Here is a 15,185-nt window from a genome sequence, read left to right on the forward strand (position 1 = left end):
CAGTTGTCCAGCTCCGTGCTGGAAAAGGAAGAGGCAACGGTCACTGGCTGGCCCGGGGAGGGGTGGAAGGAATGCCCAGGTGCCTCCAGAAGGAAACCCTCCCAGCTCCCCGGGGTGAGGTGTCCCTGCCCAGCTCACCTCTGCTGCTGCGAGCTGTCTCCTGGGTGCCCCGGCTGCCTGAACCTGGCAGGGCCGGGGAAAATCCTCCAGTGGCTCTGGGGTTGTGCACTGAGAGCTGCAAGAACAACTGCCCAAGCACAGCACCAGCACTGACAACAGCCTCGCTCAACACTCCAAACCTCGCAGACTCGCTTGGCTGGAGTGCGGTCACAAGACGGCTGGGTGAGACTCAACGCCCAGATATAAGCAGTGAGGGGCGCCTGGTCACAATTGATTGCTCGGGAATGTCATAGTCCATCACTAGGTGACATCAGAACCCACTACTGAGGGGCATCACTGTCCATCGCTTGGGGACACCATGACAGACCATCCTTGCCCACAGCACTCACCCAGCAGCACTGAGGCCCCAGCACACGTGTCTGGGGTTGCCACAGAGCCACTGCCCACTCCGTGCCCCCATCTTTTGTCTTGTGCTTGGCATCGGTGTTTCACGCCAGTCACCGAGGCCTCGGCTGTCTTACCAGGGCCCCATCAGGTTGCTTTGGTCAGGACAGGCGTCTCCAGGGCCATATGGCAAGAGAGGTTCACTTGCTCAAACCTTGTGCCTCCCTGGAAGGCTGCAGGAGAACAACCCACAGGCTCTCCCCACAGCCCAGCCCCACTGGCCAGCCTCCCACAGGGGCTTAGAGGCAGCACTTGACTCACTCTTGCCAGTCTTATTCTATTTTTTATCATATGCAGAGTGGGAGGGTAGGCAGGGGTGGTCCCTTTGCTCAGCACTCTTCAGGCCTCATCCAGGCACTACATTATCTTTGCAGTCCCAGACAGGAGATACTATACATTGGAAACACCCTTCCACTAGGGGAGTCACCTTGTCATACACGGAGATCAAGCTGGTCAAGCAAGAACTGCCTTACATACACCCATGCTGACTGTACCTGGTCACCTGCTTGTCCAATATGTGCTGCGTGATGGCACTCAGGATCATCTGTTCCATTATCTTCCCTGGCACCAAGGTCAGACTGACAGGCCTGTAGTTCCCCCCCATCCTCCCGTGGCCCTTCAAGTAGATGGGCATCACATTTGCTAACCTCCTGCCAACTGGGACCTCCCTGGTTAGCCATGTTTGTTTATGTCCTGTTTGTACTTTGTTTACTGGCTTTTTAATGGTTGACACAAGGCTACTCCACTGAAGAGGGGAAGTGCCTTGCTTTTGGCAACTCAGCTCCCCATCTTTCTCAAAGCTTTAAGCATTCAAGAGACAGCCTTGAAAGAATCAGCCCGTTTACAGAATCATGGTACAGTTTACAGACAGTAATCATAGAAGTTCAGCAGTTAAAAATCAGCCTTGATCTTCCATGAAGCATCTCATGAACTACTTGCCTTCTGTATGGGGGAAAATAAAATATTAACACATTACTTGGTGGTCCAGCATGGGCAGGCATAACCGTTTTATATTTCCCATCCTATTTCAAGATCCATCCTAAGCAAATGAGAAACAAAGGAAAAAATTTCAAAGCATTTCCCATCTTTCTTTAGAAACTTTATTACATTAACCTACAAGTATGTGAAGTGAAATAAATGGTAGTGAAGGACAGAGGGATGAACGTCAGTCATCTTTGGAAAATAGATATATTTTCACAACAAAACACTTTTTTGTTACAGCTAAGAAAAAAAGCCAGGCATACTTGAAAGGTTTTCTTTAAAAATATATTACAGATCAATCATATCAAAGTAAAGTCCTCTGGGCTAAAAAACTGAATATAGAAGAGATAGGTTCAGTGCTCTAGCACTAGTATGAGTGTACCAAATGACAAGATTTTCTGTACAGTAATTAATGAACATGCACTCATTTGTTTTCAGTCATTTAAACTACTATATATACAGTCTTTAATAGAAAGCATTTTTGTCAAAATTAGCTCTGTATTCTTCACTCTGGATTTTAGAGCTCCAGTATAAGGATTATTATTCAGAAACATACCTAATAAAAAAAATCGGAGTCACAGTACTTGGAAAATCCAGTATGTTTTAAAAAACACATTCCTCACTTTTGATTTTGTTTTATCCTAACTTCACTTCAATATTAACTTGACTCTGCAGATTGTCTCAGCAGAAAGTATGAGTACAAAGTATTCTTTCCCATGTGCATCTCCAGTCCAAATTTATGGGAGTCCTCTGGGTATATCAAGATAAGGACAAAGTTTATGTGTAACAGTGTGTTGTGATGAAAAATCTTTGATACGGTAAAAAGCCTTGAGGTTCATTATGCTTCTAAATGACCAGAATTAATATGCCTGCATTATTTAAAAGCTAAAGTTTATGCTCACTACGTATTTTAAAACCAGGTGTTAACACTGTGCGGCTTTTTGCACTTTATTAAACTGCTAACAAGTTGCTAAGGGATAGCTATCTCTATTTCAATGCTATGTTTCTCACTGTTGTCATGTGAACATATAGAGGCAAGGCATCTCTTTCCGTTCCCATCTGTAGTGAATCCAGTTCTTTGAGTAGGTGGTGTTCGTTAAAATTATTGTATCAACTTGCTTATTAAGTTCTCACCACAATGTAGTATGCACGTTCACAAATATTTAAGTTCCCTAAAGAGCATACTGGGATGTAGAAAAAGGCCTATGTGACAATCATGAGGATTGCTTTGGGGATCTCTTAAATTGACAGCAGATTGTACTCCAGAGCAAGCCTTCCCAGCAGTACAGGAGGCAGCAGGACTGGTCATGGAAATCCCAGGTGCTTTTTTCCTCTGGAAAGATACATGGCTGTCATTTAGCAAGAATGTATGACCCCTGCATGAAATCTGTTTTCTGAGTGTCTACCAAGGATCATTCACTGAAGTAAATTCACAAGTCGTTTACCTGATCTATATGTATCGTAAATCTGGCTTGGATGCAGACATTGCTTTTGCTGACTACACAGCAGGAGTTTTGCCCACATCTAGAAAGACAGACTTTGGTAATATGTGTATTTAGAATATGCACAATAGGCAGAATTATCAGAAACTCATCTGTTTTCATGAGTATTTGGCTGAATACAACACTTGAGGATATGTGATAGACTCAAAAGTTTCAAACAAATATAATTTATTCAGCTCTTCCTTTTTCCTTATAAAGAGAACTGTTTATATTATGAAGATTAATTTATCTGGTGATCTCCAAATTTTACACAGAGTAAGAAAATAATTTTTTGTAAGCTTACAATTGCTAAATACAGCATTTGCTATTCATGGCTTCAGAGAAGAAAGGTTTTATTTTAAAGTCTCTTTCACACAGTACAAACACACGTATATACCAGTAGCACTACATGTTATCTATACACACACAAACCCAATCAATACTTTGTCTTATGGAGGGATTAAATGGTAACTGACTTTTGAAATCTTGTAGTTAATTTCTGTACTTGCAAAATCCAAAACTAATCAAATCATTTATTGCAAGGATATACAAGAAATGCCCAAGGAATTGCAAACAGACAGTGCTCATGGCCAGCAAGAACCAAGAATATTCTGGGGCACTTACACAGGCACATACTTTCCCAGGCTTGAGCATGTCCACAACAACATCTTCAGATGCAGATCTCTCATTTGTCACCACTTGAGTGACAACAAATAAAAGCAAATTTTATTTCCATTTCAGCTCTGGAGTTCCTTTTTAAAAGGCTTCCAGAAGTTCTTTCAGTTTTTCTTCCAGCTGATCCTCTGCCACATTTAGTATTCCAAAGGCAACTGGCTGAGATTTTCTCAGGAATATATCAGTGCTGTCACAGTAGCGGTCATTCCTTGTCTCAGACTGTATTGCAGCCCTGACTTCAAGATAAAAAAGGTCTTGGCACTCCCTGTGCTAAGCCAGACAGCAAATATACCAAGCTCTTGACCGATCAACTGCCCTTTGCATTGTTAGAGCATGTCACAGGCCTCATGTGCCCAAATGGGACCCTAACACAGAAAGAAGACGACTAGTGCCTGCCATTACATGCCATGGGATGCAACTGTCTGTATCCTTTCCTCATCAGTTGGGGATACACCAAGCCTCAAGGCAATCTATTCGCAAGAAGGTACAGAGTTTCCACCAGAGCAGGGTGAAAAGGCCCGTTTTGTTGATGTCACAAGCATGTTAGCAGGTAGCATCACTGGCAGCAGCAGCAGCTGGAGGTCATACTGCGACATAATGTTTATGTTCCTAAAGGTAACTTTCCACTGAAAGAGAATGTCGGGTCCCTATCAACCATTTAATTTTTAGGCCAATGTGTCTGAGGGACAATTTTGCTTCAATGGATGGATACCTTGACAAATTTAATTTCCACTGAAATGTGCAGCTCCTAACAGACTGTTTTGGAGGGAGATAAAGGAGCTTTTTGGAAAGATGGACTCCATCCATACAGTCAACAGAATAAGCTATACATAAAAGAGGGACCGTTTTTTATTTCTGCATTCCTGTTATTATCCTTGAGTTTTTTTCGCAATTAATTAATTAACTATGGTGTATTAGCTAAACAGCTCTGACAGACATCAGTATGACATGAATTCTTACTTTAATCCTCTCCCTCTGCCCAGAGGTCCCTTTAGTCAGACAAAAGGCCAGTTGGCAAAAATGCAAAATAAATGGACATGGCGTAGAATATTTTTGCACTGACAAGCTAGATCTCTAGAAACACAGACACACGGTGTAAAAATGGAGACACAAGTTAATGAAGACTGGGGGGTACATGTGTCACATTATTAGCAATGCAAAAGACCAGCTTAAGCATGTGTTTCCCTACATCAACTATAACAAAGAAAAGGTGCTTTTTTAGCAAGTATGCACAGAGATTGCTTAGTTATTTCTATGAAAAACAATCAGAGCACTTTACTATTTTTATCCTATATTACAGTCATTATTACTACCTGTTTATAAAATGTAAACCTTTCCTTGCAATTAAGATTTACAGCAGTCATCACCTTTGTCCACTCCTTATATAATCAGTCCATGGTGTCAAAAATAAACTGATCGAATTGACATATTTTATGAAGTAATTACTGATATGTTATGGATTATTAGTTGTGTATGGCAGAAATAGTAGTCAGAACTGCAACATATGGAGTTGACTGTAGCAAAAGATTTGTTGAAGGCTGGTGCTGGGTCTCCAGTACCAAGAGATCTTGAGGCATCATATAATATTGATGTATGCAATGCTTTCATCTCCAAAACTATTCAAGCAAGGTACACACACCACCAGTAATGGACAAAAAAAGCCTGATGGTGGATTTCCCAAACAACTCTAGTATTGTGCTTACTTATCCCCATCAGATCTTGTTTCTTAATATGTCCTGACTAAAGATCAGAATGGAAGGTAAAATTTGGCAAAGCAGTTTTTCTTCTACAAAACTAGTGAATCAGATTACCTGTATGAAGTGGTATTTGGTAAATTGCGCTGTCCTGGGAATATTTCTGTTCTGAAACATGACAAACGTGAAGTCTATATTTAAAGTCACTGAAATGGGATGTTATCAAAACTGATCTGCTAACTAATATTTTTAAGCCACTATATTACAGTATAAATGTGTTGCATACCTGTTTCTATAAAATTCACTGCCATGAAAAAAAAGAATTATCAGGATCCCCAGAGTGTGGCATTTGTCCATCTGTCACTTGTATACACAATACAAACCTCATGTTGAGATTCTGTTTAATGTACAGCAATTGTCTGCTGGACAGATTAGGAGCCAAATATGATGTTAAACCTTAGGGAGGAGCACAACCATGCCACTTTGCCCCTTGAGAGTCCCACTGTGCTACACATCAGCTTTTGGGGTCATTCACTGCTGACCTCCTTCGTAGAGGATGTGGGGCTATCTCGAACTGGTAGCAAATCATAATGGCATGGAATATGGCTGTTTTTTGGAAGATCATAAGGATCCTGGCTGAAACGTCCACCGCTGCTGAATGCTCCCTGGACAACACTCACCGTAGGTTCTGTGACAAAAGAGAGCACATACAAGGAACACTAGAAGCGTCAAACAGAAGGCAAAGACTGTATTTCATTTCAGTTTGCATGACAAAATATCCTCTCCTTTCTGCTTGAATCTAATGATTGAGTGCTGAAACACAGGCATAGAAACAAAGGCTGATATTGAGGTGTTCTGGCTTCACACTAAGTTACACCTGCGGGCTTGCATCAGGGCCCTGCCATGAGCGTATCTACTGACAGAAGCAAGTGGACCAGCATCTGTTCGTTTTGTGTGGACAAGCTAAAAGAAAGCCCAAATTTGGGGCTTTTAATAAAGATTTTATAAAAATCCTCAGAAACACAATGGAGATATTGATAGATTTCAGAGGAATCTCTAATAGGGGACAGAAAAGGAAAATGGTATCCTATGGCATGTGACATACACTTTATTCCATTCCAGAGACCATTAGGTTAACTACCATTCTACAAGACCTGAAAGTTTTCTGTAACTACAGCAGCCACAGTAATACAGTAACTAGATGGGGCACATGTGAATGAAATAGTATGTCTGTGGGTGAAGATGCTGGATTTTTTCCGGTCAGGAAGAGGAAACATCTCTTTTGTCCCTCTCATAGACTTACTCCAGCTGCGTTCAGTACTTAACAGCCTAATGTAGAGTTAAATTACATTGCAATCAAATGCTAAGTTTATATGATGCTGTTCTTTAAAGAAAGGCTTTCAAATCAGGGAAATTCAGAGGTACCTCTAGGTTACAGAACGCAGATGAAGGTATTTCACTCTGTTCTTGTGAATTACACCACTTAGCTCAAAAGAATGAGATTGTTGTTACAGCTTTTGAACAGAAAATAAAATCTGAATGCATCATAATTTTTTTCAGTGATTTTTCATGTGTTTTGATCAAACAGTTCAAAAGATTAAAAAGTCATGTGTTCTTTGTTCTTAGCCTTCAACATTCAAAATAGATTTTGTACTTACCGACTTCATAAACATTCTTATTGGCAGAAGTAGAGCCAGCGATCTCAGCGTAGGGGGAGTCCCTGCGTGCTGGTGATTTCATTTCAACATATCCACATTCTGAACTTTTTGGTACAAGAGCCGGTGGGTCTTTTATAGTAGCATATGGATTCTCAGAACTACTTAGTGAGCAATTACTTAAATTGTATTCTGAATTCTTCACTAGATCTGCAGAAAGGAAAAGCATCTGTTTCTCTCAAGCATGCTACATCCTATGGACATTGCTACTTAACACAGTATTCTTTTCTTTTGAGTTCTAAAAAGTCACTCATAAATGAATATCTACAAGGAAACCAGTCATAACACTTCAACATCGTTACACAGCAATTAATGAAAGCACCTTTACTGCCATGCTCTTTCACAGTATTGGTCTTACCATCAGAAAATTCCTGTTGCAAAGTCCGAGTACCTTCAATTCTGGTTAAAATAGTAGATAGCATTAAATACAGATAATGTGTAGAATCAGTTTTTAAGAGGCACTTCAGAATACTTTCTGCCCTTCCAAGTGCTGAACTCAGGGCACTGTTAAAATAAGTGATCTAAGCTTGCTCCCAGTAGCAATGTCTAGGCAGATGGTAAGGTGATTTTTAGGGATGGTTTAGCTGGTACAAGGTCTGAATATGCAGCCACACTAAAAGAGTAACCATCTTTTTACAAGATTCTGTAATGTGCACGTAGGACAACTGAAAAGGAATCATCACATGGCTTGTCATTTCAGGATTTAATGGAAGGATAAATAACTAGTTTAAGAGATGTATTTTCTTAAGCTGGGAAGGTATTTTATGGTGTCTGTGTTACTTTGTTCTCTGTGGGTGTTTTGGGGTTGTTTTGTTTTGTTTGTTTGTTTTGTTGCTGTTGTGTTTTTTGTTTTTTGTTTTTTGTTTTTTTGGTGACATGTTGTGTTATTTAAGCTTTAGAGCTGAGACTTTCTCAGCTTGTTCCCAACCCTGAGTACCCAGCACGAGACTGACCGTGGTAAACATGTCAGCAGTTAGATGCTTATAACTTTTTGACTCCTTCGAGATATTTTAAATTGGGCTTCCTCTAATCCTCTAAAACCATGTCAGGTATAATAAATCACTTCTTCATCTTAATTGTTTTGCATTATACACAAGGTGACAAAACAGCTGCTTTTGTCTACATATTTAACTCACTATTCCTATGGACTTTGCCGGGCATTTTTCATTGTTTGGATACCCAGGCATTCCAGTCACTCTTGCCTCATATAACAAAAATAGTGACACACACCAATATGGTCCACTATAAAGTCTGATGAGAAAACTGGATAATTCAAAAGACCAAAAATATCACCACTACCCTGAATTTCTGAATTTCCTCTCTATATATTAATGCTTTTTTATCCTTTCCAAAGGCCTGCAGTAAATGTGGTGAAGCACTGCAGGCTTGTAGTCATGCAGTCCTATATTGACCATGCCAGTTGCAAGAGGAATTGACCCTCTTTTAAAGCTTTTCATCAGAGGCAGCATGCATCCTCACCTGTCTCACTAGGCTGAATTCAAGGGCCATTCCCCTTGTGCTCTCTAGAACAGAGCCATTTCATAACTCAGCCATTACAGAAACATTTGATGTATGTGCCACACAGGGGACTTACAGAAGCTTGTTTTGTTTTGTTTTGTTTTGCTTTGTTTATATACCCTCTCTTCAAAAAAGAAAAACTAACAAATGTACTTCATGCATTGATTCTGTGTCTGGGAATAATTTAGTCCAAAATGATTTTATGTTATCTTCACACAGAAATCAAAGATAATTTGGAAGAGTAAACTGAATATTTACATAATTTCATCTAAATAGATCAGAAAATAAACTCACCTTTCAATGACTTTCCCAAATATCCCCTATCAAGTCCAAAAGCACCTGAGAAAAATGATATAAAAAACAGAGTAGGTTTAAAACCAGAGAAAAGTTATTAGATATTGGCTTCCAAAGCTTTAAAAATTGCTTTGGGACCAATTTCTACCTTAGCAGATTAATTCTTTTATAAGCACTGTGAAACTGCCCAGTATAGGATACAGAAGCATTGTTACTGTTTGCTTGCAGATTTTTCAAACAGTAGTTTCCTGAATAGGGAAGGTGCTTAAGGTCATAAGGGACCATTCAATTATCTCATTTGAGCTCACATATGTCACAGGCTGTTGTGTTTCCACCAGTTACTCTAGAATGAGCCTAATAACTGCTGTTTAATTAAAGTATATTTTTTGTCTGGTTAAACCATATCTACCAGAAAGTCATCCCATCTTGACCTAAGAATCTCAGGGTATGAAAAGTTCAATTCTTGGTACTTTGCTTCCAAAGTTCATCACTCCCATTGTGTTGTCCAAGGTCACTCTATTCCAGTTCCTTGTCCTGCAGACATGGCCTGAACACCTAGTGCCTAAGTTTACAGCTTTGCAATTGTCTGTTAGTAACAGATTTCTCTTCCCAATATAAACATCAGCAATGAACAATGCCTGACAACTGTCTTCAGAGACCTGGCACTTAACTTGGTTATTAATCCATTCAAATAGCTTTGATTGATATTATGGAGTGTTAATTTTTTAATCAGATTGTATTGTGGTACTATGCTAAAAGCCTCACAAAAGCCTAAAATAATTTTATCTATACAATATCTCTATAAATAAACTTCAGAGTTTCCAAGAACGAAATCATGTTATTTGAGGAGACCTAAACCAATTAATTTTATTCCTACCCATCTTTATGTATTAGATCTCATGTCAGCTGTTCTGTTGTTTTTACTAAGACTAATGCCCGGGTCACCAGCCCAGAGTGCCTCAAGTAATCCCATTTGATTTCTATAAAACCAACATACTATCATTGTTCATCCAGTCCTCTAGAATCACCCACAGCCAGTATCTCTTAGGAGTCTTAAGTACTAATGCAAATGCTTTAAGAAAATGGAAAGCTGAGCGTTAAGCATTATGACTGAAACCTTTTCTAAGAAAAAATAGATCTGAGCCTGAATTGTGGTTAGATCAAGACTGGGGGTGACCAGGAAAAAAAAATAATACTGCATACTGTTGTTCTGATTCCCAGAATCTGATACTGATAAGGACCAGAAATGAAGGTAATTAACTGATCTAAATTATACAGTCACTGAAAGTCCCTTTTAAGGGTTTCACTGGTCAGAAATATGGTCAATGCAAACCAGCTTTTTTGGAATGCATGAGATCAGGAAAGGATGAAGAAACAGCAAAAGATGGCATCAAGCAGAATACAGCAACTCTCACCACCCAGAGATTTTTCTCCTTACGGTCTTTTAAGAAATTTTTCTCCAAGGTCTTTTAGCAAACAGAAGGCTTAGCTTGGAAGATGCTCCTAGAATTTACACCTGAAGCAGCTCAGATGATAAGAAACTAGATTTTAAAGCATTGATGCCATTTGGTGAGAATTAAAAATAAAAAACAAACAAACAAACAAACCCATAATATATGCAGCCTCTACTTTATTAATAAGAATATGTAATTTTGCCAAAGCAGACCCTTATTGTACAATACCTATTGTTTTATGAAACTAATCGATAATCAAATCTTTTTAGAAAAATAATACGGGATTATTTTGCATCTCATGTTCTGCACTGGGCATCAGACTGACTTACCATTCCTCACAAGGAGTCACTTTTTTATTTCTAAGGGTATGGCCTTAAAGAAAGGTCAAACCCATAACCCTGAACCTCACACACAGTCTCACAAGCCTGGCATTACGCTGAGTGGAGAGACAGGGAAACATCCCTGCTTTCCCATCCACCCCAAAGGCAATGAATAACATTCACATTCTCCTCCTTTTTTTCCCCTTACCAAGCTCATTGAGGTAGCCACCATGTTTCCAATCTGCAGGCAGTGTTCCTGTGTGGTCCATGACAGTGCCTCGTTTTCCAGGTTCCACATTTTTAAGGTTCACAAACAGCTGATTGTTTTTTGCCTATTTCAAAGAAAGATGGGTAATAAAAACTGAAACTGATGGGAAGTTGCTGAATTCCCAGGTGGCAATCAGGGAAAGCAAAAAAACCACCAAATATGAAATATTAGAGGAGAAAGTAAAAGAAACCAACGACTAATTGAGACAGAAACATCCAGATTTTTATGTTTTACCTTTGCCATGGTCAGTCTGTCCATGTTGTCGACAGGAGGTGGTGTAGTGCATTGAGTTAGAGTATGATAACTAGGGTTAGAGAAATAGTGATTGTTAGCATTTCCACCATTACTGTGAGGGATGGTTTCTGAAAAGAAAAATAAAGGAAAATAAGCAACTAAAACTAACATGGCATTTCTTTCTTTGGATGTTTTTTGACAGTGCTGCACTATTTCAGAACCTGATTTAGAGTTTCTTGGAAAAAAAAGGTAAAAATCTTGCATTCATTTAAAGAAATTAGAGATACAGAGCAATAATTGACTAGTCATGTCCTCACTTTCAGCAAAAAGCATTCACAAGGGTTACTCGCTAACTTCTCTTTCTGCTGTGGTCCCTTGCTTTCTTCTACCTCTGTAGTCATAGTGTTGTCCCAATTATAAACACTTTTACCATCGAGTTCACAGCAACATTTTCTGGTGCTTCAAGGGAACTGCCACTTTTGCTGATACACCTTTCTTGTCTCTGGCAACTGTTTATTCTGGCTTCTTTACCTGCTGCCTTCCTTAAGAGTTGTGTGCAAAAGACAGCACTGCCTCAAGTTTCATGTACTCATTGCATCACAACTCACATGCACTTTCATAGGCTGAAAAAACTCCTCTTTTGTTTTAGGAACATTGCTCTTTCCCTTCATTTGTTTCAAACTGGAGCCACTCTGCTCTCTGCCTCTCTACAAAATCTTGCCACAGCTAGTGAGAAATTCTGATTTGCTACATCTGTAGCAGTCTTTCTGTATTCAAGCTGTTGGCATTGAATTTAAAATCTCAGTAGAAATCTTCTTTTGCCACACTTCACAGTTCTGTTTAAAAATAGGCACAGAGGAACAGAAATGTCCTTTCTTCAACTGTTCAATGCAGAAAAACATTTGAGGGTGTAAAATGTTACACAATAAAGCAAGGTATATCGTCACTTGTTCCTTACAACGGACACATTTTACCAGGGTAAGCCACCTTCAGAGTATCAAAAGCACAGATTAAAAGACTGTGATGCAGAACAAACTAAGCAGCTATAGATGCTGGGCCAGCATCCTTCTGAACTCAGGTGAACTGTCTCTGGTAGATGAAAGGTAAGCACACAAGTCTATCACTGCATCCCACCGGTCTCGTGTGGCAGTTCACCAGCACCACTGCCAGTGTGGTCTCAGGGGCTGCTCTCCTGCCAAAGGCACTTGAGATCAGAGTCTCAGCCTTCTTCTTCCAAGAGGGAAAGCCCCTCCTGCCTGTCTTTCCAGGAAGGCTTCCAAGGCAGATCTGCAGATACTCTTTTTGAAATGGAATATGTTCCTGCTCACAGCAGCCCTCACTAATGCAAAAAGGTGAAACATGCACATTCAAACCCTGTTAGGTGCAGATTTGAACCCCTGCAGAGCTCTGCTAAAAAAGCACAAAGTCAAGACATGGAAAGAAAAAGATCTGTTCTGTCACTTACCTGAAATGGTGTAATCTGCATTGATGACCCTCATAGCAGGGGTATAGGTCACTGCAGGCATATTTGTTTCTTTTCCTTTCTGCTTATGTCTGTAAATGATGAACAGCACTAGCAGGAAAAGCACAATCAGGACAAGAATGATGATGCCTGCTATAGCCCCTATCTGGTAAGAATCAGCAGGGATGGCAGCACTGGTACGGCTTAAGCTGTTCAAGTTTCCCACTATAATTACACCAGCTGAAATACAAGAAGAAATGAAAATATGTGGCATAAATTCAGAGGCTTGTATGTCAGGAGCAGAAGACAGTAGTTCACTTCTAAATCTTCCTGCTAATTTAACTGGATGTAATAATTCCGAAATAGAACTTTGTCAGAAACCAATGTGAAGACAATCCTAGCCTTGAGGATGAGCATTCATCTTCTTTATATAAAGACAGATTTTCATGGAGCTGAAAAAATAATAACATTCTCTAGGCAAAAGCACAGTGCAGGTAAAGCAGATGCTCTGTCAGCAGCTTTGGACAGCACAGCACAGTACTGTAAAACATGTAATGCGATCTACACTTGAGTGCTTTGTTCCAATAAATTACCACTGAGGCATCTAATACTTACAAAATCTACAGAACATTTAATAGATTTAATAGAATGGACAACTTGAACACACATGCCTCATCACATTCATTTAAGGAATGAAATAAAGATGGCATTTAATAGGTTAATACAATATTTATATAAAACAATTGCCGTAATTTTATTGCATCTAGGCTTCACCTTGATCACACCTGGCCCCTTTCCAGCCTGGGCTGCAGTAACATGTTCCCGTGATGTGGTCGCAGGTTGAGTTGTTCAGACAGTCACATATCTGTCGGCATCCATACCCATATGTACCTGGGGGGCATTCTGCACAAAATAAGTGCAAATAAGAATCAGGCATAGTCATTACTTCTTAAATGTTTTGGTGTTACAGATCCACAGCACCATATGCACCACCATTTATTTCTTTTCGTATATGGCCAGCAGATGGCAATGTCTTATTAGTGGTAGACTTCTGTGGAAAAGATTTTAAGAGGACTTCTCTGTGTGTGTATGTGGGAAAGGAGAAGGAAAAGGAGAAGGAAATTGTGTTCAAAAGTGATTTTCCTTTACTGTAATGTTGCTGCCACTAAGGCGGTGAAATTAGCAAGGAAAAAACAAAAAAATAAAGGGCAGAAGACAGCGATGAAATGGACAAAATGTAAACAAAGTGCCAGTTCTACACCAGCATGTCAAGCCTCCCAGGTTATTCAGATACCAGTGCTTAAAAAGTCACATAGTCGTATGAGTGGAGCCAGACATCTGGCTGGTGGCATGTCATATGACAGATGTGCTGATGTGGAAAAAGAGCAAGAGATGAATGCCATAAGAATGAGTCTAATATACACCACACATTTATATAAAAATGAAACTGGTCTTAGGCTGCTTATGGCATACTTTGAGACTGTCATGTATACACTGAGAAACTACTTACAGAAGAAAATGCTAAATTATTAAGAACTAATTGGAAGAGTTTCACATGATTTTTTTCTCTCCCAGAATGATCTGAATACAATAATTAATTACTAATCAAACTGTATCCTAGATCATGTAATTAGCACAGTAGAGCATTATCCTACACTGATAAAAATTATTTCTTTTAAACTGCCGCTTCTGTTACTGTGTGGCTTGCTACCTTATTGTAGCTCTGATGGTTTGAGGGACTGTCATATTACTTCACTCTCTGACACTCAATTTTCTGAAAGCTACCAGGAGTTTTGTAACGATTTTAATTTGTTTTTCTTTTTTTTAAAGAGTATAACTCACAATTGGTGAATAACACAATAGGTGCCACAGAAATGTTCCTGAAGTCTTGATCAATTCAGACTCAAGTGGAATGTCATTCTTACATACCTTCTTCTTTTCTTGGTTTCACTCAAGATTCTAACCACTGAAAACAAGATTCTAACCACTGAAGTCTGGGCAAAAACCATCATCCCATAATATATTTTGGCATTTTGAAATTCAAATTGGAATGAAAAGTCAATTTTTAAAACTGACATTCAAATTCAGAAATACCAAAACACTTAGTTTAATGTTGTTAAATCATCACAATCAAATTATAGGATAAAATATAACATCTCTAAAACTTAATAATAGAGTTAGATTTGCCGAAGTATTCAAGATGATTTTTTAATATCATGGCATCAAGAGAGGATCTTAAAAAGTTTATCTTTTCCTAAACATTATTGCTCTTTTGAAGTGAAACATTAAAATCATTGGAGTAGAATAAGAAAATTTGAATAGCTAATGATTACATGTTGCCAGCTATTATTTCATTGAAATAAATATATTCGTCTAAATAATTCAGATTTTGCTGCAACTGTATTTTTCCTAGGAAAAAAAAAATCTACTACCCAACTTTTAGTGGTTCTACCGTAGATGTTGATTAGCCTTAAAAACATAACTCCTGTTGCAGCTGGGGGCTAGACCCACTGCTGAGGGAATGA

The 15,185-nt window shown here is 39.2% G+C and overlaps 1 protein-coding gene across 1 annotated transcript in view; it reads right to left on the reverse strand.

Annotated features, from left to right (window-relative positions):
• Positions 1 to 1,655: 1,655 nt before the first annotated feature.
• The window catches only part of MEGF10 (multiple EGF like domains 10), a gene marked incomplete at its 5' end in the record, with an annotated part of 80,867 nt that continues 67,337 nt past the window's right edge, over positions 1,656 to 15,185 (reverse strand). Inside the window, 7 exons of the mRNA XM_082075093.1 lie at positions 1,656 to 6,083; positions 7,054 to 7,260; positions 8,923 to 8,967; positions 10,905 to 11,028; positions 11,199 to 11,326; positions 12,664 to 12,900; positions 13,435 to 13,563. Coding sequence (XP_081931219.1) covers positions 5,923 to 6,083; positions 7,054 to 7,260; positions 8,923 to 8,967; positions 10,905 to 11,028; positions 11,199 to 11,326; positions 12,664 to 12,900; positions 13,435 to 13,563 — 1,031 coding nt within the window. The 3' untranslated portion in view covers positions 1,656 to 5,922. The remainder of the gene's footprint in view (positions 6,084 to 7,053; positions 7,261 to 8,922; positions 8,968 to 10,904; positions 11,029 to 11,198; positions 11,327 to 12,663; positions 12,901 to 13,434; positions 13,564 to 15,185) is intronic.

Source organism: Streptopelia decaocto (assembly GCF_964273445.1).
Source record: "Streptopelia decaocto genome assembly, chromosome: Z".
Classification (NCBI taxonomy): domain Eukaryota; kingdom Metazoa; phylum Chordata; class Aves; order Columbiformes; family Columbidae; genus Streptopelia; species Streptopelia decaocto.